General features: G+C 39.3%; 1 protein-coding gene across 1 annotated transcript in view; it reads right to left on the bottom strand.

Moving 5' to 3' along the window:
- Nucleotides 1-2404: 2404 nt before the first annotated feature.
- Nucleotides 2405-26108, bottom strand: part of ABCG1 (ATP binding cassette subfamily G member 1) — a 54982-nt gene continuing 31278 nt past the window's right edge. Inside the window, exons 3-15 of the mRNA XM_026863240.1 lie at nt 21778-21895; nt 20927-21059; nt 19447-19497; nt 15621-15766; nt 14839-14962; nt 13663-13777; nt 12824-12972; nt 12539-12640; nt 9937-10105; nt 9099-9199; nt 8483-8641; nt 6959-7077; nt 2405-5555 (exon numbers count right to left, since the gene is read on the bottom strand). Coding sequence (XP_026719041.1) covers nt 5327-5555; nt 6959-7077; nt 8483-8641; nt 9099-9199; nt 9937-10105; nt 12539-12640; nt 12824-12972; nt 13663-13777; nt 14839-14962; nt 15621-15766; nt 19447-19497; nt 20927-21059; nt 21778-21895 — 1715 coding nt within the window. The 3' untranslated portion in view covers nt 2405-5326. The remainder of the gene's footprint in view (nt 5556-6958; nt 7078-8482; nt 8642-9098; nt 9200-9936; nt 10106-12538; nt 12641-12823; nt 12973-13662; nt 13778-14838; nt 14963-15620; nt 15767-19446; nt 19498-20926; nt 21060-21777; nt 21896-26108) is intronic.

The raw sequence follows: 26108 nt of genomic DNA on the forward strand, positions 1-26108 counted from the left end.
CATTGGTAAAAGCAGCATGCATGTAATTTCCTCTTACTCCACACCTGGATCCTAACAAGGAGGCCAATGCTGCAGCTGGCCACCTGCACCCCGAGTTCTACTCATGCGTTCAGAAGGAAGCTCTGCCTTGCTGCTACTCTTGCAGTTGGTGTCCTTTTCAACCATGTCCATACTAACTCACAGAGCTTGGCCCAAAACAAACACAGATCAAGAGATCTGGTCTGTCTTGGAAAAAATTTGAGCTTGTGTTTACATCCTTCTGAACCCAAGACAGCTGATGCACTTCAAAATCCTCGCTGAATGAGGATATACCAGAGTAGAGCCAGTGTCAGACTGGGACAGAAAATTCTGTGCTCAATCCCCACGAAGAAGACTCCAATTCAGCTGTCAAGGAGCATCAGAGCAGATCCCACAGGTATCAAAAACTCACCGCAGAACTAACCTGGCTCCAGTGAAGGAGCTGATAAACATCCCTGCAGTGCTAGAGGGCTCTCCTGCATTATGCAAGACAAACACGCATGACGCCCTCTCCCACACAATCACCAAAGAAGACTGGACCTGAAACTCGGTGAGCAAAGACAACATGGAAAAAGGTGAGGCATGCTGCAGAAAGAGGTACACATGCTGTTTGTACCCTCCTCACACACATTTTCTGAAGAGCTCTGTTTGGAAACATCATCACTGCACCTTAAGTCTCTCCCTCTGCTCTTTGTTATCGTTCCTGAAAACGACTGTCACAAAGCATCAGACAAAAGAATAAAATTATAATTCAATAAAATTTAACACTGAAATATAATTAAGATCCCTTCCTGCTTAGTTTGGAAAGTAAAAATAAATGCTGACACTCTTCAAATGTAAAGCAGTCCTAGATTGGCATTTCTGGTACAGAAAGAAAAAAAAACAGAAAGCTCATTTTTCCTTACCAAAACTATGCAGGTAACAAAAGCAATTATGCAAAACAACAGTAAATATAAAGAAATATATACACTCATCTCCACGCTTGGTTTTCATTCTCCTCTTCCCCTCAAAAGAAGTATTTTGTGATTTGAAAAGACTAAATCAAGATCACTGTAATCTCCTAGAGATTAATCCAAAGCAAATAGTTTTCAGTAAAGTCTCCAAGTCTGTTTAGACAGCCAACATCTCAAGTCTTCCTGTCCAACACAGCCCTTGCCCAGAAAAGCACTTGACCCTGGACTTTATTTTAAAGACATCAGTTGTTCCTTTGATTCACATGAGGCAATGCAAATGTGAGAAGTTATTATGATACTTAAGCAACTGGTTGGAACAGGGCTTCAAAGGATCCCATTAGAGTCAAAACCATCCATCTAGTGTTGAGTAAATAGGCCAGATAGGACTCCCACTGTGAGGGGTCATTGGGGTAGTACAGGTCAGTAAGAACCACAGTCTTCACAGAAACAAATGTTTCATGAAACATTCATTTCTGTTGACAACATAGACTTTGACACAAAAGAGTAGATCGAAATGCCAGTCAGCTGATACAACCAGTACTTGGACTCAAATGTTCATTATCTCCCATGTACATAACTAGCTCTCCCTATTCTGTGAATATATATTCCTCTCCTTTAATGAAAAACAGGTATCTTGGGCTCCAAATATTAAGAAGTGAACAGGATTTCAGCACCAGATATTCCTCTGTTACTCCATTTGATCTATAAGATGAAATTTTCTTAGTTTCTTACATGAGTAGAATCTGCTTTCCAAATATTTTAATTGTAAATAATAAAGTTCTTTTAAAAAAACTTTCAAGGTTTTTCAGATTATATGCAAGTTTCCAGAGAGAAAAACAAACAAACAAACAAATTTAAGTACCTAAAGTCCTAACTGATGCACCTAGTAACTAAAGCAAAATGTCAAAACAAGTTGAAATTAAACAGGGAGGCCAGCAGAACACTAAAGTGTTCCTGCAATCCCAACAGAAATCATACATCCAGGCTTCAAGAGAACTTGAAAAACCCTGAGCCTCTTACATAACTTTAAGCCAGATTGTGACTGGTTCAAATGGTAATAATGGCATTGATTTCAACCAGTTTATGGCTATAAATATATGGCTATATAAATTGAGGATCTGAAGTCTTCAGAATCTTGCTGGCCGCATTGTTCTTTCATGTGAAGCCTCCAGATCTCGGTGTGCTTGATTAATGCTACAGCACAAGCACACGCATGCTCAGTCCATTAACCTGGGAATGCATTTCATTCCAGCCTGTTAGAATTTATTTCCACATAAATAGAAAAAAGCCAAGCTGAGACTACGGTAAAATATTTGCAGTATATTAAAACATAATTGGGATGGACTTTAAATACTTCTGTCCCACAGTACTGACAAAAGAGATATCATTAGTTAATTTTAGAGCTAAGGAGGGAAAGAATGATTCTCTCATTTAGGTGTAGCACTGAGTTTCAAGAAAATTAATTTATTTCTTTATGGGGATACTGCAGTCTGAAAGGTGTTCCTTAGAATAGTAACTTCCAGCTAAATACTGCCAGCGATGGCTGGGAAAAGTGTATCTAGCAAAAAAAGCAGTGACAAAAAATATTCCAGAGCATGTATTTTCTTAGGAACACCTGTGGAGGATCAGACTTCTGGCTACCACAGTACAATACAAAGTTACAGTAGAGGAGGACATGTTACTGTCTAAAGAAGTAAAATAAGAAAGTCTACAAACAGAGGAATAGGCACAGATAACAGGACAGTATCCAAGGAACTCATACTGCTAAATTGGTCTAGATGGGAGAAGACAGCATTGTCATCGTGTAAGTTAACAGTGTTGAAATGTCAGAAAAATTACTTCATTTGGTACACTGCAATGGATTTTCAACGTGATATTTGGTAAATGGTGTTAGTCCAAAACATGAACACTGAAGGTACATCACACTCCCTCATACTCAGCTACCCTACAGCTGGGCCAGCAGTGTGAAACAAAAGAGCAATTTGGAAAATGTAGTCTTTCTGCTTGCAAACAGCATTTGAACCTCATGTAATATTCACAAATATTTTGAGAGTCTTGAAATAATCAAGGCACATTGTGCCAAGGGATTTCAGCTTGTGACTTACTTAAAAACTGCTCACAGTTGTGAGTATTATCTAGAACAGCCAAAATTCTTTAATTTCTCATCTCTGACAGCCATATAGGTCCATACTTGCTTGTGATTATGTCTGGAAAAGCAGCAGAGCTGTGTAAAAGCTTTTTTTTAAAAAAAAAACAGCAACAAAACTATGAAAAAACAGTTATATGTATAGATATATGTAAGGATATTTTTTTTTCTTCTACAATAAAGACTGACCTTGCTTTCACAGATCGATCTTATTTTCAGGGAAATTTCAGCCGACCTTCCTAAACATGTGACTTGACTTAGTCTTCCAGGACACATGCTTAATTCAAGTGTCCCGAGTTTAACAGATACACACAGTCTATGTCTGTACTGGTGGACTAAACAGAGCCTTGGGCACGGGCCAGGAAAAGTGGAAAACAATTGTCTTTGCTGCTAAATGGCAGAGCTGCATCCCAGCACAGCCAGAGCTTTTCCAGACAATGTCTGGGCCCTGTTAAGAAGTTAGGACAGTACAGGGACCATTCCTATTAGCCCCAGTTGTCTGAGGACTAACAGAGCTGGCCCTGGCACTATTTAGTTTACTAGTATATATGTAGCCATGGAATCTTTGAAAACAATCTGTGAATTGTGACTGCTGGTGGCCAGCATATGCACAAGGTCTCCCTTCATCTACTCTACTGTCATGAGCTGCTGAGCTCCTGAATGGTTTGCTGACACTGAGCTTCTTCCGATCTACAAGACTTCACCATCCTGATAGGAATAATGCATTTACAAAATCTGCAGGTCTGACTCGGCAGTCTGTGACACTAAGGTAAATGTGCAGTAATGGCAGAAGGTAGTGGAATTTGCACAGAAGTTCACCAAGGTGTCCAACATGAGTAGGGGCCCCCCAATTTAATTTTGGGTTGAAAATCCAAACCCATGAAAATCAGTGACAAAACTCCACATCAACTTGGAACCAAAATTTCCCCTGCCAAGCTTACAAAGGTGAGATATACAAAACAAATGTATGCTTCTTTTAATGGTTTCACTGGTGTTTAGATCAATTAGCTATTAATTCCCATGTTGCTCATGTAGACTTCGGGATGAGAACAAAACTGCTTGGCACAATCAGACCTGCAGTATTACAAGGTCATTTGTATATTTTGAGGAGAGCTCTACATGTGGTGTGTTGCAGATATAATGAACACTGTCATGTGAGGCAGTCACAAGTGTTTTAACACAATACCCCAAGCTTTGAGCTGTGGCTAGCTCTTGTACTCCATCAGGCTTTAACAATCACTCAGGCTTTAGGGATAGATTCTGCTTCCACAATTTAAGAAAAAAATGAGCCTTGGAGTGCTTTGATTTTTTTCACTCGCAGGAGGTAGATCAAACAGATATTGAGCAGAGTTAGTATTTTAAATATCACAAATATTGAGGATTTAAAAGATACTGCAAAAGAATATTTTTTCAGTCATTCAATGACAGCTTCAACATGTCTGACTGCTTGTGCTATCTATTGATGCTTCCAAATACGGACCACAGGTTTAGTGCAGATTCAGAATCTGCCTTTTCCTCCTACCATTACAGTTTTCAGATATGAGACTAGCTCGACAAGTAAAGCACCAGAATTCTAAATTTAGACAGAAACAAAAATAATTACTTGAATCACTTTAGGTTTTAAAAAGTATCCTTATTAAAAAGATATCTTTATCTTATTAGTTAATACATTTACAGACTTTTGGCCAGAAGGGGTAATTCTGTGGAAAAGAACTGCAAAATAATACATAGGAAACTGCAAAGATGAAACTCTGAATTTAAAAAGCTGAGAGAATCCTATTTTCTTTGCATTCCCCATTTTGCATCTCATTACCTTGTCAGCTATAGATGACATTATACTATTCTGGCTACCAGGACTAGTATCCTAGTGACCTTATCACAAAATCAGTTTTCATAAGGAAAGTTCCTGCAGCCAGTTTTTTTTAATACAGTTACACTGCCTCAGTATTGATATTCTGTGGTGTAAAATTCCCTTCTATTTATTCTTCCTAGTTAAAGCTAGAAAGTGTAATGAAAACATGACCCAACCCAACTGGACTGACTGGTTTAACACTATATGTCCACTATCCCATTGTGGTTCTCTATGGGCTAGGTCATAACAGCATCTAGCTGGGCACCAGAGACTGGCCTGCCACAGCGAGACAATGTCAAGTGCCCTCTATCACATGTCTAAAGATCTTCCTACTGCATCGTTTTAGCTGCTTTTCCTTTACCTCTCTGCTCGGATTTTGTATCTGAGAACAAAATAGGCAATTAGGCGGAGAGAGAAGAAGAAAATTCCAAGAACAACAAAGTCCAGGTAAAGTTTGGCATTTTCTACATCCAGTTCTCTCAGAATGGCCTCTGATTTTTGAAAATGGCAAGTGTCATCTTTGTCACAATGCAGATCTTCTCGATCCAGTCCATAGATGGAGAGAATAACTCCTTCGAACCCATATCTGAAAAGAAGAAAGATGGATTACAAGGAAAAGTCCTGATGATCTGTTTAGTGCTCCACCAACAATACAATCCCTGTGAGAGCTCAGCTGAAACACCAAGGGGTTCAATATCATTCTGACACATGTGTCTTGGGGCAAGTTCTATCCCTGTTACAATCAAGCAAATGACATGTCACTGGCATTTTACATAAGACTGAACAAGGACAGAAGTTTTGCCTTTAACTGCTTCCAGTTAGTGTATAGTGCAATTTCTCCAAAGAAAAATGTTAAAATAGAAAGCAGACTAAGTTCAGCTCATATTCAGAAATCCCCCTTTTAAAAGTGACATCATTAATTCAATTTTTAAAAAATAAGCAATGGGGACATAATTATGGTTGGAAGTCAGAAATAAAAAAAAAACTGGCATCAATCTAGAACACCTCTTACCTTCCATGTGCAATAGTTTCACTAACAATGCACAGTTCCCATGTATCCCCTGGCACTGAGTGCACTTAGCATTTGAATTTGCGAGCAGATACACTATCATGGATTCCATGAGCATGATAGTTCCCTCCAGCTTCAGGAGACCCCACACCGGCTAGATAATGGCTTAAGGCCTCATCTTGAATTCTAGCTACTAATTCAGTGGGTTCAGTCTCTTCATGTTTGATAGGTCACTGTTTAAGACCTCATTTGCCAAATGAGAGGATATTTTAGCTTGGTGTTTCTCAGTAATAGCGCAACTTGAGCATGGTAGAGAAAAGGGGGATGGGAAAACTCACCTCATTTTATTTCAGTTATAAACATTTAAGTGTCGTCCAAACTAACCCTCCACGCTAAACTCAAGAGGTTTCCTGACAGCAATCATCCCATCATAAGACAGCTGTCTCAAACAGCAAGAATGACAGACATAAATAGGATGTAAGAACCATGCCTATGGTTCTTAAAACACTGGTTTAGATTAGTGATTACACAAATCCCATGCCTCTTGTGGCAGTGCTACTGCAAAACTTAAAACCAGGTCTTTATCCAACAAGTCTACCTAGGATACAGCAGTGATTTATAGAATATTTTCTTACAAAATGAGGTGCTGGCATCAATTTCTCAGTGGGGCATACTATCCCTATTATTTCAGAAATCCACTGTTGCTAAATCCAGGAAGATTTGCATGCCATGCAATCCCACTGAATTCAAGGGGACTGACATGGACTTGTGGCTGATAATCTTCACTGAGTTCCTATTTATTTCACATCATATACAACACAAAATGCAGTGAGATAATGTGGTATGTATCATACATACATTTATACACTAAAAGGATGTGCTGTGAACAGTCTTTTTGGCACCCAAGATAACCAACCAAACAAGCAAAGGAAAACAAACAGCATTTCCAGATGGGAGGTTAATGGCCTCGCTAGCAGTACCTGACATAGGAAATGTAGGACATCCACTGGAGGTATGCTGGGATGGTATCAAAGCTGACAAAAAATCCAGAGAACAGAAGCACCGGGATGGCAGTAACTGGGCCCACAAAAGTGGCCACCTGTGAAGAGAAGGAATAGACAGTCTCTTGTCAGTCAGCCAGAGAAAAAAATTAAAATTAACTTGCTCTTTCATCTGATGTCCTGATCTCCAGTGAGGAAACCAGCCTTTAGTACAGCTGACTTTTCTTATGGCAAATCCTCTGTTTTGTGCCAAACCCAAACAGGTAGTGAGAACTAACTTTTTAGACAGTGGAGAGTGATGCTATTCAAATCTTTCTTATAATGCTATTCACCAAAATTATCACAGTTCCGAATACTAGAAAATTACTGATTTTTTGGGGATGAAATTTTTTGTGAGCAAGAGGTTGTTAGATGCTGTTAATGAACGAAAAGGGGTACTTCTCCTCTTCCTAAACCCTTCTACTAGATGATGCTGCTGCTGTGCTGGGATCTGTCCTTTGAAGGACTTGAACCCATCAACAAGTTTACAGAGCAAGATTGGCACTGTGATCCCCTTGCTTCTTTGGGCATGAGACCCCTCTTCCTAAATATTATTCTTTCTCACTCACTCCCCACTGAGGACACACAGACCTCCCTCCTAACAAACCCCGCACTGTTCATGCTTCAACCGATCCTAGAACATTGTGAAGGGGGTAAGAAACATCTCCAGCTAGGTGGCTTTAGTGGAGAAGACATCTTGACCCAGCTCCAGCCTGTCCTCCCTACATCCCCTCCAGAGCAAAGGGCCACATAAGTATCTCTGGGGAGAGCAGAAGCATGGGGATCACAACAGGGCTATGCTGGTCTCCAAAGGGTGGCACACAGAGGGAATTAAGTCTTCTACTTCAGAAATCTTGGTAGCATCAATGCATATTGATGTCAATACAATCTGTTATCACAAGCACCACAAAACAGTTCTTCTGTGGAATGGTCACCTCAGCACATCTCCTGCCAGGAAGCAGAATGGAGTGACATGGCCAGTTTCCAGTGTGATAGTCATGCCAACAGCTGCTTCTTTTCCTCTGTGCAGAAGTTAAGTTTTTGGGCAAGCCTTTTCCTCCTACCTTGTCTCCTGTAACCTTTCCGTATGTGTATGGAAGAACCCTCTCCTGAACTAGTGCTCCTCATGGCCTACCTCCACTTTGTAGATGCATAGAAATGTATCAGTCCTACAGTTTCTAGGACATGCTCAGCCTGGGGTGAACAGCAAGTGACAACCCACTCACACAGAGGCAGGTACAGACCCATTCAGATGGGGAAGGAACTTCAGAGCCTCATATCCATGCATTTATATGCCGTTTAAGTTGATGCTAACGGGAAACATCAAGTAGCTATATCAGATCAAGGCAACTTTTTGCCTGTCATCTCACAACAAAAGTCCTGGGGACACAGCAGCAGTCACAGCAAGCAGTCAGTGTTAGGAGACAGAAGGGTTCCTGTGAGACCACAAAACACCACCAGTACCTGGAGGGATGTAGAGGCTGCACCTATAAGAAGACCCAGTGACTGAGCCACTAGGGATGTCAAGGTTCCCAAAGCTGCGAAGAGGACAAATCGGAGTGCATCAGATGGCTGTGAAGTCATCCAGTACACAATGCTGCAGTAAGCCACAGGAAACATGATCTGCAAGGAGGTACACTTGGAGTTAGTCCATTAAAGCCAAATATTCACTGTTACTCTGAATAAGATGAAAACATGAGCTCCAGTTAATCCACAGCTCCCAGCCCTTCCATTACACGACAGGCATGGCTGAAGAGAATAAATACCTCTGCCACAGACTGTGATATCTATCTTACCCCTTGGGCATTAGAAAACAGATCCCATTCACTTACAGCCCTTTACAATTCCCCTTCTGCAAAATAGCAAAGATGGTCATCTGTTTATTAAAAAAATATTGGCTTTTGTGAAATCCTGCCATTTAGTCTTAGGGTGCTACTGATCTGGACCTGAAGCTTCATCACACATATATAGACAGTTTCTCCACTATTCAGATGAATAATATACCAGTACTAATCTTCTTGGCAAGTGGATTTGCCATGAACTTAAATGGTTCTTGTTTTATGAAGAGTAGAGCATATACCTGGAAAGGAACATCAGCCATGGTTTTGGCGAGATAGTAGGCTTTCAGGCTGTACCAGTAGTTCAGATGCTCTCTAAGAAATACTCCCATCTCAAGAGGAACTACAGAGAACACAAATTAGTAAATTAGGTTGTCAGTGTAATACTGTTGCACATAATAACGTAGTTTCTCCATATCTAATCCTCACTGCTGCAGTCCCATAGTGGGACTGGAACTCTGAGGCCTTTGACAGACCAGCAGTAGTTTCAGTGATTTGTAATAAAATGTCAGCCCTGAGAACTGCTCACTGTTTAGATTATGTAGCAGTCTACTTATACCATCTGAACCTCCCTTAAAGAGGCTTTTTGAATTAAAACTGGTGTCAAAACCTAAAGAACCTGGTTATTGCTTTTGGTCCTGCAGGGAAACCAAAGGAGGGAGTGGGTACTCCCAAACGAAGTATGGAAGAGTCCATATGGCAGCAGCTTGCTTCTGATACCACATGAATACCCTGATCTTATGCAGAAGTAATGACTTAGAAGTCCTAGAGAAATTATTACATCCCCTCTAAGATCAACAACAAGCTCATGATATGGTTGAGATGCACTGGCACAAGGGGAAATTCCAGTCCAGCACTGTGAACTGTCCAGGTTGAGAAACACTGGCAAAACTGGGGCGACAATCCTACCTCTATTTGCTCCTACACAGCAGTTTAGTGAGTACAAGATTTATCCCCACACTTGTCTTAGAAGTAGAAGCACAAGTCAAACATTACCTTATATGAAAAGGATACATTAAAATACCCTCCCATCTTACTGCAATCTCCTTGTATCAATATAACAGTATGACTCGTACTCACATGTAAGGACAGTTGGCATGAGTGCAGCAAACATAAGAAACAACATGGAAAAAAACAGGAAGCCGGAGTTGCTGAGGACTTTCTTAGCTTCATTGCCAATGCCCAAGTAAAGCAAGCCAATGAGCAGCCCAATGCCAATGTGTGAGGTGATACGCAAGTGTGTCAGGACCTACAAGCAAGGAAAGAGTAGTATTTCTGATCAGAAAGCCTGGGCTCAAAAACAATGGCAATATGACTGAAATCAGATATACAGACTGAAGAAAAGGAGTACTTAGGTCCAGAAGAAATTATCTAGAAATGTTAATTTCCTACTGGCAAACTGGGCTTCAGCTAAGACAAATTTACTGTAATGAGTTTCCCAGGGTCAGTCAGACACACGGCTATTACAGTACAGAAGAATTCTTCCTGTAAACACAGGCAGAAACTGCAAATGCTGTAACCTGAAATCTTACTGTCTGACAACATCATGGAGCCACTGGCCCTCATTCATCAGGAAAAGAAGAATTTCTCTCTGGCTAAAAGATAAATTTCGCAGAGCAGAAGAGAGGCAGAAAAGGTATTCCAGACTTGTACAAACCAAACAAACTTAAATCAGGCATAAACTAGCCTTCTGTGTCTCCTCTGCAATACAGCATTCCTACAAGACGTATGAAAGAACAAAAGAAATAATAAAATATAGAACAACTGCAAGCCTTTACAGTTGAGCAGGAAAAATATCTTAAAAACAACAATGCTCTTCAAGCTGTGCATCCAAAAATAAGTTACTGTTTCCCCTTGGCAGAGATGAATAGGGGACCATATGATCCACAGTTAGTGCTTGTATACCTCTGAGACATGCTCTCCAAGGGTACCAGAGACATTCTGATGAGCTAGTTGTGAAGCTGTATGTACGCTTTGGATTGCAAGAGCCCTTCCATATGAATATGTCAATGTTTTTTTGACTAAATATTTGGTACTAGACCAGATGTGCAAATTATTCCAGATCACAGGAAGGCAAAATTCAACAACTTAATTAATCCTTGAATGACAAATGCATTATAATGTAAAACAGCAAGGGAGAAGAACAAGTTATAGCAAAGAAATGTGCTGGCAAAACAATAATTGGCATAATATATATGGACTGGAAATAAGAAGATGCTTCCTAACCACTAGAATTGCATGGTTCTGTTCTATCTTCCCAACCAGAGCAGTGGGGAAGACAGCCGACTGCCTTTACTATGGCATTCAACACAGTGTTTCCCTTTCTGAAAGGGAGGGAATACTGTGGTTATCTAACAGAAGAGGCCTGGACACAATGGGCCAATAGGTTTCTTCCCAGCCTATAGTTCTATGCAGACATGTCTACACTGAAAACAGTAGTGTCCTAAGGAGACAACTGCCTGGGTGCAGGGCAAAAGCAGTGTAGCTGCAGGATCTGGAGCTCAGTGAAGCTCAGCTTTCCCTGTCACAGTGGTAACTTATTCATGCTGAGCTCCATCCATATAGTTCAATTGCTTTTGGTTTCCAAACTACCTCATATGAATCCACCATGTGCCCACCAGTATCGATACACTGTCTGGCTTTCCCCTTTTCTAAGGTCAGGTATGTCAAATTAATATATCAGTATATAGCAATGTTTATGTTGTTTTTCCCACCCCTCACGTAAAGCACTGAAAACCTTCCCACATGCAGAAAAAGCAGTAGACAAGCCTTCCTCAGATTTATGAAATTGTCAGTTTGTCATAAAGTACTTGGCTAATCAGTACCAGTTCTACTGTACACAGGTTAAGTTCCCTGGAAAGGTGTGCATGTAAGGTCTAGTTGAGGAAGCTCATCTCCTTAACTCATGTCTGTTAATGAAGGGGTGATCCTATCTAGAGGACATTTCAAAGCATTGATCAGACAATGTAAATAGTCCTATCTCTTGAATTCACAAACAACTCAGCTACTTAAGAGCTAAGAAAAACTTTCCTGAGTAAAAGAAAAGAAGTCCCACTGCATTTTGTTAATGCAAACTAGGCACCCAAAACATACATGAAAACTGCAGGGTTTGGCATTTTGAAGGCGACTGTTTATTTTTAAGAATAAAAGGTGAAAGATACTTTTTTTTTTCCTTGGGAATGAAGGGTTTCATTACGATACTTACATCATCTTGATATTAAATGTATGAAAACAGAAACGTTCCCTTTTCAGAGAAGCAGAATTTTTATTTACCAATTTCCCGTTTCAAAAATAAAGACTAAATATTAACCTTACATCACACTGAAATTATGATCTCTGCCGCCCTGAATTTCCTGGAAAAATTATTTTTGTGACACACCAGTACAACTCACTCACATTCCAGTAGGATAAATAACTGTATAAGGGACCTGCCAGCACAGAGGGGATTTAAGCTTTAGATTTTTAAGCCAGATGCTTCCGAGTTCCTCTGAAGAAAACTGTTGTTCACAATGAAGACGATACAGTTAATGGCAAGACTGAAAGATCAGTCTCCTTCCTTTGAAATTCTATGATGATCTTCATGTATGCACTGTTGGACAGGACCTTTAAGGCGTATTACACTACCTCACAACTAACTGAATAGTCCTTTTGGCTACTAAAGTTATTATAAAAGCAGTCTTACCGAATCCCTCATGATGGTGAGAAAAGTTCTTTTGAAGAGGATACAGAACTGGGTTAGGCAGCTGGCAGAGAAGCTGTGGCAGCCTTCTGTGGAGGAGGAATCCTGCGGAAACACGTAAAAGAATAAACTTCTTTCTTTGCAGTATCTCGCTTAGTTTTCATTCACAAAACCCCACTCTCATCAGCTGAATGTGTCCAGAAACCTCCTCCATTGACCAAGGATTTAAATTCTCTTCCTCCCCCTCCAGCCTCAAGCCATGTCCATTAGTTGCGATATACAAAATACCTCTTCAGAAGGCCGGTGCCAGAGGAAGGGATTCATCTCATTCTCACCACCAACATCTCTCTTGTAGTCTGTGTCACATATTCTCTCCCGTACTGCCCTCACCAGCCGGCTGTTCTGGTCTCCATATTCACCAGATGCTACTTCCATAACTACAAGAAAAATAAAGTAAGCTACGATTTACAATACTGACTAGCTACAAGCCTTATTATTAGATTCCCTTGATTCTGTAGCATTGACAGAAACAGAGTTTTGTCTAGAACAGGTTCTAAAATGCCACATGTAAATTTGCATGCACACACACAATCTAAATGTATCTTTCTATAAATCTTCAGAAGTTCTCTTCATCCTGGAAGTTAAATGAACCATTTTAGAGGAAAGGCAGTGAATATGGGAAAGTCTTGGTAATAAAAAATGACATAAGTCTTCTGCTGTGGTCCCTACTGCTTCTTTGGAATTAAGAAACAACTGGAAAAACCCTCAATGCTATTAGCTGTACAATACCACAGTGGTATTGTTCAAGACAAAAAAACTCAGGATACTGGAGCCACTTTGAAAAACCACTAAGATTAATTACTATGAAACGCTAAAGAGAATAGGCTTTACCTTTTATTTCCTGGATCTGGACTTCCACCAGAGAGAAATATTCACTAGATTTTACCACCAGATGGCATTCAAATTACTTAGAAAAAAAAATCTGAATAATTTTATTTTGAATTTTGGTACATATATGTACACACACACATATGTATATATGTACAAAATATATACACCATGGTCTCCATTACCCTGAAGGTACTAATCAAATACAAAATAAATTAAACTATTCAAATTGTCCTTACCAAAATCTGCTGGATTGTGGTAGGTTGGGCAATTCAAACCCAAATCTCTCAAGTAAGGGACTAGGTTTAATACCTTCCCACGGTAAATGCATTGACCTTGACTTAAAACATAGAGCTGAAAAACAAGGCAAATAGAAGAAAAAGAAAAAAGAAAAATGTGTGAAATAGTATCAAAGTATTTGAGACAGCTATCTATATGACAGCAATCCATGAACCTAATGACCTCTTGTCCCTATGGGAAGAATACCTTGGGAAGATTTGTCACCACTTGGAACTACTTTTGCATGGAATTACAACTAATGGAAAACAAAATGCTTAAGGTTTGAATTATCCAAACTTTCCCTCCAGGGCTTAAAGCGCATTAACACAGAAACAGACTAATTCCAGCCTTAGACACGTGCTGAAAATAGGCATGAAACTGTAGAGCCGAGCCATCTAATTTCCACACATTATGGATATTTATGTCTGGGAGACAAGGCTAGTGAATGCAGGAATGGAAGGAGCGGTGGAACAGCACAGCAATGGGAAACAGCTTGATTATTCTTACTTTTAGCCGCACTATTGACTTTAAATAAACCCCCTTGCCAGACTGGCAATCTGCAAGATTTGTTCACCTATGGTGTAGTAGGTTTTCTCTTAGTTCTCTCGGGTCTAATTTAAATTTCCTAACAACATTAAAGTCAATTTAAATCTAACCCAAACATGCATGGCCCACATCCTGTTGTCAGGTTGGAAAAAAGATCTCCAACTAACTTCATTTCAATTATTATTATTTCACATGAATAAACTCTTCTGAATTTACACCTGTGTATCTAGGATGAGAATGTGCACTAGCAACATTGCAGACATTGGCACTGAAGTTCTCTTGCTCTTAAATTACTCTAATTTACTTTACTGACAGCCCTGTGCCCAGGAGCAGTCGTGGGTGAAGGCATGACATATCACAAGTGTGATAATCATGATTTCACAAACATATCAGTCAGATTCTTCAAAAAACATTACATGTAAATAATGGAAATGAGCAGAGAATAAGAATAAAACATAATGAAAAAGTATATTTATTTATTAGATTTGGAACTACAGACTAGAATTATTAATGTTTATACTTAAAAGTGTAGCCTTGAAAGTATAACCTACCTAAACCACACATAAAGAGAAAGAGTTTGAGAATAATACCTGATCAAACAACTCAAACAGTTTAGCACTGGGCTGGTGAATTGTGCAGATGATGGACCTGCCACCCTGGGCTAAAGCCTTCATCAGAGAGACAACCTGAAAACATGATGCACTATCCAAGCCACTGAATAAAAAGAAAGAAGTTTGTTATCCACAGGTCCATAGGCACCACTCAAAACTAGCACAGGTATTTGCTACTTCGGTCTCTCACTATTATCCTTTTATAGATTTTCTCTGTAGCAGTTTAATTTTATCATATGCCAACCTTATGCTTGTATTTCTCCATCAGTCTTTTAATTAAGTTGGAAGCATGCCTGACAATGAAAAATAGAGTATTCTCAAAGCTGCCTTAAGGGACTTTTACATTTTAGGACTGCAGATTTAAATGCTCCCAACTTTAATGAACAGACACATATTCATAGTTCTCCCAGCCTCCTTCTAGACTGATCACAGAATTTGATTCTAAATATGCTACATTCATTATTAAAATTCACACTTTAAAATGCTATCTTTGCTTGAAAAAGAAAACTCATGCCACAATCTGAAAATATTTTACCGTCTCTCCTCCTTCCTGCTTGTTTGTGTCTCCCCTAAAAATTATTTACAGTCCTATAATCCAGTGGTTACAGTAAATTATTTCTTGTGGCCTTCTTCAGTACTCACAGGCAACAAAAACTGAGCCTTTTCCAAGTGCTTAGAGGTGAATAACCTTTCTGCAGCACAGTTCTACAATATAAAGCACTATTTGTCTTGTCTATCTTTAATTTTTAGCCTTGAAGTACCTGGTTGGTTCATCAAAAAACATGACAGGAGGATTGTTCACCAGCTCCAAAGCAATGGCAAGACGCTTTCTCTGGCCTCCAGAAAGACTCCCAGTCCTCGTATTGGCACATGTCAGCAAACCGAGGGCTGTCAGTATTTCCTTTACCTAGAGAAAACACAAAAATGTATAATCTAAATTTGTTAGCACAAAAGAAAAGCCTCTTTAGTGATTTTCATGGAGAATGTAAACTAGCTCATGACTTTGTTTCACCATCCATGCACTGAAGTCTTTTCCATCTAATGTAGCATTGATTGGATTCAGTGGGGCTTAACAGTCTAACATTTACTATTCTGACGCAAATTCTACTTATTTGTCCTACATTACCTATCTCAGTAAGGATACCTTGCCTGTGAAAAAGGAGTGGAAATCAGTTCTTCCATTATCAAAAGAGCTTTGCAGCATGTGAGGAGTTATTACATTGTCAAATCAAGCAGCTTCTTTCCATAGAACTTCTAGGCTGTATTTACAATGGACTATATAACAAAAATCAGTGGTTTCTATAGAGCAATGACCTGCTCTTATCTCATCTGTTCTTCACAGTCTATTTTTTAAAGTCATTGATTTTAAGTGTTTTCATTTTCCTGAGAGCCAATGCAGTTGTCACACATACTCTCAGATGTTTGGGATTTCCTCAAGGTACAGTCTCAGGAAGGGCACAGCTTGTCCCAATGTCTTTGAAGCAAAAGGAGAACAATCCCAGCCTCTACGAATCTTTCTGTTTCAGGGATTGTAGATTTGGCCTGGTAGTCCTATATGAGGAAAATAGCTCTTCAGCATCCATAAGAACATGGCCATAGAAAAGTGAATCTAAGCTACATTGTTCATGCAATTAAAAATCTACCACTTAAAATATACAAAGAAAGCCCAGACACGTAATACTTCACTGAAGTACACGAAAAGGAGCCTGTCATTTTTAAAGTAATAGTTGCTTGGATGGAGGGAGTTTTCCAGAAAGGGTGGCTAACATGGTAAAAATCGGTTAGACCAACCAGGGCCTGACCCTTCACTTGTCCTGATTTTGATTTCCCAGAGCTACCTCTGTCAGTGAGGGGGGATGGGTGAAAGAAAAAAACCCCACTGACCCTTGTTCTCACAGAGAAGAGTGCAACTACCTCCTTCCCTTTAGCTCTAGGAAGGATGCTACGGGACATGGGCAGCACAAGCTAGGTCAACTAGAAACATAAAACTGTGGTTCACTGGAGGATTTTTCACTTGTCCTGTTAAACAAGCATCTTTAATCTTGCTAACACAAGTGCATAAATTTATAAAATTTATGATCAACATCCACCTTACAGTTTACAATGATAATCATCTAGTTGAGCCACAAGTCAGTAACACTAACCAGAAAATTACTGCCCTTCTATTACGTGTTGAATAAATGCAATACAGCAAGGTTTTTCCTTAAAGAGCTGATTGTAATTACAGTGACAGTGTAAACGAGTGAATTAACTTGCTTGGCCTAATTTACTAAAATGTAAACGAATTAAGGCTTTCAAAGTACAAATAAAATTAATAGCTGTTTCTAAACAAATATATTTTCCAATTAAAAAAATCTGTGTTTACCTTATTAAAAAAAAAAAAAAAGTTTTTGAGAGAATCAATGCAATCTTAAACTATCAAACATATGTGGATTCCTGTAAGTTTCCCTCTCTGGAGCTCCTTCTGATTTTCAAGGATTCTCCGAGATTGAACAAATGCCAAATGTTCCAATTTGGAAATAAATAACACAGAAAAGACAGCCACAAAAATGGCTGCTCTACCTTTGAAGTTGCCATAGTTTTCACATTTCAGGCAAAGGGCATACTTCTCACCAGGTGGGTCAGAAGCAGTTTCACCTTCTCCTTTAAAAATCTCCGCTTAAGAGTCACATGCCAGCTACTGTCAGAGGTGTCTTTTACTAGAGTAAGTTCAACAAGTCAAGTTCAGGCCTCCATCAGATAAAACAAATGCATTAAACTGGCATCTGGGGAAGAGCAGGAGGCCTCTTGTGTTCCTGAGAGAGCAGGCACTTTTTTCATGTCCATGCTCCACTCCCACTCCTGTGTCCCTTCATCTCCTCCTTCCTCCTGCACAACTTAAGTTTCGGTTGAGTTCTGCAAGGTGACTTCTTCTAGACACCTGCATGATCTCCTCATTTGTCCTCAGTGCATGGCTGTGGGAGCACAAAATGCACCCTTATTTCAATTTACGAAAAACTATGGAAAGCCCAAAATTTGAATTTTACAGACATAAGTATAGCAAAAACATTGGGAGCTTCCTATACCGATAATAACTCCCCTTTTCACTGGTGGGACAACTGAGTTGCTAGAAGACTTGTCCAGTGTAACATACATGTCCCCAATAAAGGTAGAAGGAGCAGTTAGCTTTCTTGGAATGTGAATCTCAATGTTAGCCATGGGGCCATGCACATGAGCCCCATTAGCCCTCAGCATAACACCCACATAACAAAGGCTTCCTCCTCGAGGAGGCAGTGTATGAGAGATCATACTGTCTCCTTGGTGCTGTCTTATGCTGGACTGAAACATAGCTTGAGGCCAGCCAAAACACCTCCAAATACTTTCTGAGCTACTGATTCACTTTTCACGATGCTCTCAACAACCTGAACCATCTCTGCTTTCACCAGTGCCGTGATTTTTTGTTTATGTTTAGATCCAGACATGATCCTCCCTGGGCATATACAGTTTTGAAACACACTGTGAAGCATTGACTTATTCCTCTCCTAGGCTTTGGCATGCTCAAGTAACTCCACCCGCACACACACACACTCCTGAGCTCTGAGTGACCTTAGGAACACAAAGGCCCAGACATTTTAAGTGCAGAATAAATGGTAGAAAGGGCACATTTCCAGCCCTTTAGAGTATAACTAAGGTAACCAAATTCAGTCGAGAAAGGCGCCTCATGTACAAACTAACTTGTCCAAAGCCATTTTGTCTGGTCACACACCTCCAAGGTATTTTTTTTTTAAAGGACAGCCCTGTGTCAGAACAAATGATAGGGAAGAACCATGGCAATCAGATGGGTGAGAGAAGCTCACTTCCTAGTTCAGGTCCATATGGGTTATATGTCTCCATGGGCAAAACCACTCCAGGACTTCTCTCCCACTCAGGAAAGTCATAGGTCAGCTGCAGGCAGAAGATGCAGGACAGTGCAGTGCAGAAAATGTGCAAGAGTAAATTGTGCAACTCATGCTCAGTGTTTCAGAAAAGACAGGTCCATGTTTTAGCCTGGTTTCCTACTTGTCCAAATCTCGAATCACCCAACCCAGCTTCAAAATACATTAGTGGGCATCTTGACTGCAACCGCATTAACTTGTTCAGTGCAACAATATGCCCACCAGCATAGCCATAAAGATCAATGCTTTCAAACATGAGCACAGAAAGTTCTGCAGCAGTTACAAAAACTGCTGAGTTTTTCATTAGTCCTTGGAAAAATTAAGGCCTACACTCGCTACAGACATGACTGATTTATCTCGCTATACACAAGGTGACTGAGCCCTCAGACAGGCATGTAAGTAAATCTAAGGTGCTAAGGTACATTAAAAGGAATCCTACAAAATCTGTGAATTTATGTCAGTACATCTTTCACAATTATCTGCTCAGTCTCATACTGAAAGCAACTTTCCCAGAGACTGCAGTAAACATTCCCTCATGATACCTGTCAACTTTGAGGTTATGTTTTCTTCTGCGCAATTCAATGTTAGATAAAAATGTCTGCTTTACAGAGCTCACTTCATGGATCTCTTTGGCATCCCCAAAAATTCTCAGTTTGACAGACAGTATACATACCATTTCTCTCCTGCCTTCATCTTTCTCTTGAAGTTTCAGATGAGCAGATACCTGGAATACAATACAATGGAATTTGATTTTGAAGTGGTTTGAAGCAAAACAACTAATTATAGTGGATCTTTCAGGCACATCATCCCAATGTACCATTTAAACAACTTTATTCAAACCAGTTAGGAAAGTTTAAGTTGAACTATAATGTTCAAATCACAAGCATCATATATGTCTGTGCAGTAGGTAATATAACAGGTAGTATAATCTGACTTAAACAATCACTTAAGCATCTGACAAAAAGCATACCAGAAAGAAAGGCCATTCTGTAAGTCAAAGAGCTTGAGAGGAAGATGGGTGGGTCGTGTTTTTTGCATTGCCACTAATTTCCCAGGCAATGATTAGTTTAGAAGTCGTTTATTTGTGCTTCATCCATATTCCAAGGATAACCAAACTTTGCCATTCTCCAGGATGTGAAAAAATAAGTACATAAATAAATAATCTTGTGAAAGATGTCATTTGTTGTCCTAAGAGGCAGCTCCGCAAAACATCGTGATTAACCCTTATTAGAAGCAATTAAACTGTTAAGTAATTATTTTTGTCAGAGCCTTGATTGATTAATTTAGACAGCAAGTATCATCTGTGCCCAATTCTACAAAAATGGTCCTATGGATTCTGAGTACAACGTTTAAGCAAACAAAAGAAAATAAAAACTTCCTCATAGAGAAGAGCCTTTGCAAAAAATTAGCCATATAAAAACCACAGTGTTTTTTTCTGGCCTTAAAATTTGTGAATTGATGCTAGTATACAGTATAAGCAACCTTAGCCTTATTTTGATGATGTCCTCTTAGAGAAACTGGCTCCTTTCTCAAACTGAGCAACAGGGACTTCTAGACTGATCGTTCAAGCTGGCAATTAGCAAACTTCTTGATGCTATGAAAAAAAGTGAAAAGAATTTATATTGCCTCTTGAGCTTGGGATTATTCTGTTCCTGTTTTTTTTCCTGTGAAGAACTGGAAGAGATTTTTATACAATGCCTTCATTAGAGAAAAGGCAAAGAGAAGAAGTAGCAAAGAGACAATCCTCAAGTCAAAATGACTTTGCAGTCAGAACACTGAAGATGGGCAAAGAGGCAAGGTTACTCATCCACCACCCACGAAAAAAGACGGTCCTTTCAAAGGCTTGTTCTGTACAGAATTTCAGATTCCATTCTCTAGGAGGTCTAAACAGTAGAACCTTAGATCTTCTTCCAAATCATAATGCTTGGTCACATATTGAAAATTATAAAGCTAAAGAAGCTCAGACAATGCCTAGAAGAGTGAACCTGAAATGGAATTCAAGGCATCATCAAAGTCCAAGCACTTTCATTGAGTGGGATCAAATGGAGATAACGGCTTGTGGCGTTACCAGGAGTAAGAACATCTGCACAATACACAGAAATTTTTCCATTTTCTCCTGTCAAAATAAATAAAGAGCAAGAAACAAAGCCCACCATCATAGCTTCCTGGACTGTCAGATGAGGAAGGAGCATGTCATCTTGCATGATGTAGCATGAGACTTTGCGAAAAGAGCGCAAGTCACGAGGCTGTCCGTTGATGAGAATTTCTCCTTTCATTCCCGTCTCTCTGAAACAAACCAAGAAAATAAACAGGGGTGAATCTTGCCTTCATCTGTGCTGCCACAGGCCTTAGTATGTGGAATTCTTAGGTAATTATTGCCCACTGCAGAATAAAACTGATACACTGGACAGAAATTAATTTATTTCATGATTACAGTCTCTTTCATAAGAGGCTTCACACAATGTTGCTGAAAATTTTACTCGAAGATAGTACAAAACATGTGCTGACTCATATGTATGTCTGAAAAAATATCAAGTCATTCAAGTGATTTTTTTAATTTTTTTTTTAGGTTTCTCTATGCTTTGTATTTGGCCATACAACACGGGATTCACAAAGATGAACCACAGTCACTTCACACATTGCAGTTTGGTCAAGAAGACATCAACATTATGAAAGTGGCAACTAAAAACTCATTTTTTTCAAGTGTTTATAAAATGTGATTTAAACATAAGACACTGAGTCAGATTTGTTACACAGCTAGAAAGGAGATATTTTTTTGTGTTTTGGACTTTAAATTGCTTCCTATTTTTGGATCAGACTTGTTAACAGATAAATCCTAAGTGACCAGAACAGGAAAAATAGAAAAAATATTAAGAATCTAATTCAAAATCTGTGAAATACCTGTTTTCTACAAACACTGGGCTAATATTTCTTCTGCTGTTGTCTCCAAGGAGCCATCAGGCTAGGTGACCTTATCTTACTTGGGATTTTCATTGTTACTGACCTGTATCCTGCCAGAATGTTCATCAGCGTTGACTTCCCAGCTCCTGAGGGACCCATAATTGCAACAAGTTCTCCACTGCTAAACTTTCCTGAAATTCCTTTCAAAAGGGTCTTATAACCTGAAAGAACAAAGAAAAGCTCACTAAACCCTTCACAAACAAGTCTAGGGGGCAATGAAAGTTCATTTCCACAACAACGATGACAAACAAGCATTAGCAGGTACCTATTGAGATGTGGATGTTAAGATCAGCACACTGCAATAACTATTAAAAGCCAAATTCTGAGTGGGAGTGGCAACCTCCTCCCATTACACAAGTAATAATACATTTTTATGTATTCTGATTACAGAACCACACACTGCTTATTCACTCCAGGAAAATTTTCAAATACAGCTAAGAATCCTTGCTGCCATTTTCTAAGTGTCTTCTCAGACTATTTTACTAAGATGCTGGCGCCTGTGTTAAAATATGTTACCCCAGAGCTAACATAAATCCACTGACTTGAAGCAGACTGCTCTCCAATCGCCGCAGCTTCAATGCCAAAATTCTGCTCTCTCAACAAAACAACTTCTTGGAGAGTAACAGCCATGATCTCAAAGACAAAGCCCTATGTTTTTGTTCAGGTATGATAAGAAACACAGCAAAAGGAGACATAAAGGAAAAGACAAACCTGCTTAATTCTCTTACCATAAGGACCCTCTTATCATAGAAATCTAAAGGCTTGTCTAAACAGGGTGACTGACTACAATAACTCTGTAAAAATAATTCCTAGGTAAATACTTATTCCAAATTAAGAACATGCAGGTTTTTTCTCATTTAGATTTATCCATTCACGAGATCATGCCAGCATAATTACGCCTTCAGACAAAGCTGTTCTAGAATAACCACAACACTGAGTAAATTACCTCTGTCAGAACACCTTAATTTAAACCTAAAACTCCATGTTACTCTAGGTGTAAGCAAACTGGACTCCAATGAGAATTCCAGATTTGGACTTAGTTGCATCCATCTTGTCCTGCATGATTCCCATTTTAAGGCATGAGGACTGGGTGGGGAGGGTGGAGAGAGCCCTCCCCAGCTTTTAAACTTTTCAGGATCTCTTTCCCTTTTATTTATTTGCTTGCTTACTTTATTTTAATTACCAATGCTTTTAGTTAAAACTTTTGATAATAAAAAAGTGTTAAGTAAGGTATCAAAAAACAATCTCATATGTTGAAAATGTCTCTGTAATTAAAATAAAACCAAAACAGAAGTGTGGAAGATCCATATATATGCAGTGTTGGGATTTGGCAATCCCTTTTGCCATATTGGTGCATATGCAGGCAGCATTTATCTTCCACACGTAAACTATCCCAGTTCTGTGATTATCATTAGCATAGGTTGTAGATGAAAAGTTGAAATGTTGTAAAAAAATCATGTTGTCTGCAAGCTCCTAGAAAATGAATAGTGGATTATCTTCTGACTTCTCTTTCTTCCTAACTCCATGACTTCTTGTTTTAATTTCATCCCCACTTAGCATTCTCTTTAAATTTTATCTTCTCTCTAGACTCAGTTCACACTCTTTCAATGTCACAGAGAGCAAACTTCTGCACCAAATACATTAATGTCATGCTGCCATGGGGCCTCCCAAATCCACAGCAAATACTCCTCTCTGAGCATTACCCAGCCCAGAAGGAAAGCTGTAGCCACAAAAACTCTCTCTATAAATATTTGATCCTACTGTGTTCATGGCAAATGTTCTAGAAAATGTAACTGACCAAATATATAAAATAATAGTTTTCACAAACGCCTTTTGTTAAACAGATCAGTAATTTTTCACTCTAAAATCTTGTCCTGGACCCAAATTAAACCACTTGTTTGGAAGCCATGAGATATCATGGGTATGAAACCAGCAGTGTATTCACATTGCCTATTTATGACACAAGTCCTAAGAACAAAAGCAAATAATTTATCAAAAGGAACAGTTATTTAGAAGAGAGAAATGTGACACCCTGACAAGGTCAACAAGCTTGTCCCTCACGTCAGTGTTACCATCCAGATGAGCATTTGAAGGAAAACTGCAAGGAAAAGATCAGACTTTCAAACACAACAACATTTACTAAATGGCATCTATAGAGACAAAGTCCTTCATACTATCCCTTGTGTAGTGAGAACCAGTTACCTCTCAAGCCTGTTAAATTTGCAAGGGACTCAAACATTAGACTTTACCACCAATTATTTGCACTATGCACATACCTGCCACACACAGAAGCTAACCACAACTGGGATCTCTTTTCACACTGGTCAAAAGCTGGCCAAGTTGGCCTGTCATTAACTCCACTGAGACAGGGTTTCTTTCAGTGGTTCTCACATATAGTGCACGGGCTGAAGTACTCACTGGTGTCTGTCTCTATTCCCTGTTTGCCCCACAAAGCAGTTTAACATGACAGAAAATCACATGGCAACTCCATTACAATAATTTCTATTGTACAGGCTTGTTCTGACCCAGACTTCCAGGGTAAAGGGTTCTTGTCAGAGTTTCATAATAGTCAGCTCATCATAAGTTTCAAGATCAGGACAGTAAATATTGTACAAACTTATAGGGGACCATAAAGAATGTGTACTGCCATGAATATTGAGGGAGGTACAACCTGAATACACACTTATCATCTGAAAACATGTATCGACATACATACCGTTACGTAAAACTGAAGCCTTTACTCTCACTACGTGACTGAGATTTAACATTACATCCATTAAAGTCACTTTTCCAAACATAATTTCAAAAATTATGATCAGTTTAATTGAAGTATCTTCCCTCTCACTACCTGCACTTGTTTCTGCCCCTCTGACGGAGATTTCCATTTTAAGTATCCTGCACACAACGTTAAATCAGAGTGGGACACATCTCTCTAACTCATTAGTAAAACAGCAGAGGAACACAATTTAAGAAGAAATAGAAAAAACTATGAATATTAGATCAGGATCCCAATCACTGGCATTTAAAGTTGCTACAAACTCAAACCCATCTCTTCCTTTGACTGGAAGCACATAAGAGGCCTTTCTATTACAAAGGTTAATTTAGCAAACCCACAAAAAGATTGGACACTGTAGCAGTAGCATGGTGCCCAGTATAATCCTTTGTAAGGAATTAAAAGTCCATAAGTAACTACAGTCTTCTCTTTCAGAATATTGAGGCTAATCTTTAACAGAATCAGTTGACCTAAAACTTCTATATTGGGGCACATGTCTTTCACGAGAAACAGATTATGCATTTGGAGGGGATTGTATTCCTACAGTACAGGGACTGTTTCATATTCATCTGCTATATATTAGGAATTTCTGACCACCTTCAATCCCCATTTACCTGGCCCACCTCATTTTCCTTAGGCCACTGGTTCATGATCTGTGCAGCAAGGAGTTTTGGTACCCTGGAGTTTAATGAAAAGTGGAACCTCAAAGCGAACTCACCCCAAGATGGATGTATATTACGGGCCATTCAGTTCAAGCACCACAGCTGCTGTCTCCTTTTGGACTGGATTTACAAGACCAAGTTTAGCATCATGACTTTCAGTTATTTCTCTTAAAACTGTTTTGATTTCCAATGAAAAACATCTTGGACCCTTTCAGTTTTCCAGTGTCCCCTCCTGGAGTTACTGAGACCTCACCCTTAAAAATATATTTAGGGGCTGATGTCCATGGGAATCCAAATAGCAGTTTTCAAGAGCTACTTAAAATACAAATTTGTCAAAAGGACATTAATACACCATCACCAACCAGAACAAGCAATTTTCTCAGTCCAACCTGCTAAAAACAGAATACAAAAAGTAAGAAATAATAACAGAAACAGAAAATTTAACTGATGAAAAATTTTTTGGTCTTAATTTCACCTCACATTAAACTGCTTCTCCCAACAAGCAAAATGTGTTTTGTTTTCCTATGTTAGGATTTTCCATGGAAAGCAAACTCCAGGAACTGTGATTTTAAATCAGATTCGCAGCCAGAAACACATGACTGGCCTGAACAGACCCTCATTCAAGAGGCGGATTTCCCTCACTGCCTGGCTGCAGCACAAAGCCTAAAGCAGCTCCTTGTTTAACGAGCTGATAGAGGATGACCTCTTGTCTTTGATGAAGATGCTAGGGGAGCTCTCATTGCTCAAGTCACCAAAATTTCTGCTAATGGATTCAGCAAGGGACAAATGTGTTGATGGTTTTATCTGCTTCCTCAGGGACTTTACAAGGATTTCTGGGGAGATTTAGCTTTACCATTCTCACAAAAATTATGATTAATCTGAAAAGAAGCAAGCCACTCCCTCCTCATACTTAGAGTAGAAGCGCATGCTTCAGAATGT

Source organism: Athene cunicularia (genome assembly GCF_003259725.1).
Source record: "Athene cunicularia isolate RWA chromosome 1 unlocalized genomic scaffold, athCun1 chr1_part1, whole genome shotgun sequence".
Lineage (NCBI taxonomy): Eukaryota > Metazoa > Chordata > Aves > Strigiformes > Strigidae > Athene > Athene cunicularia.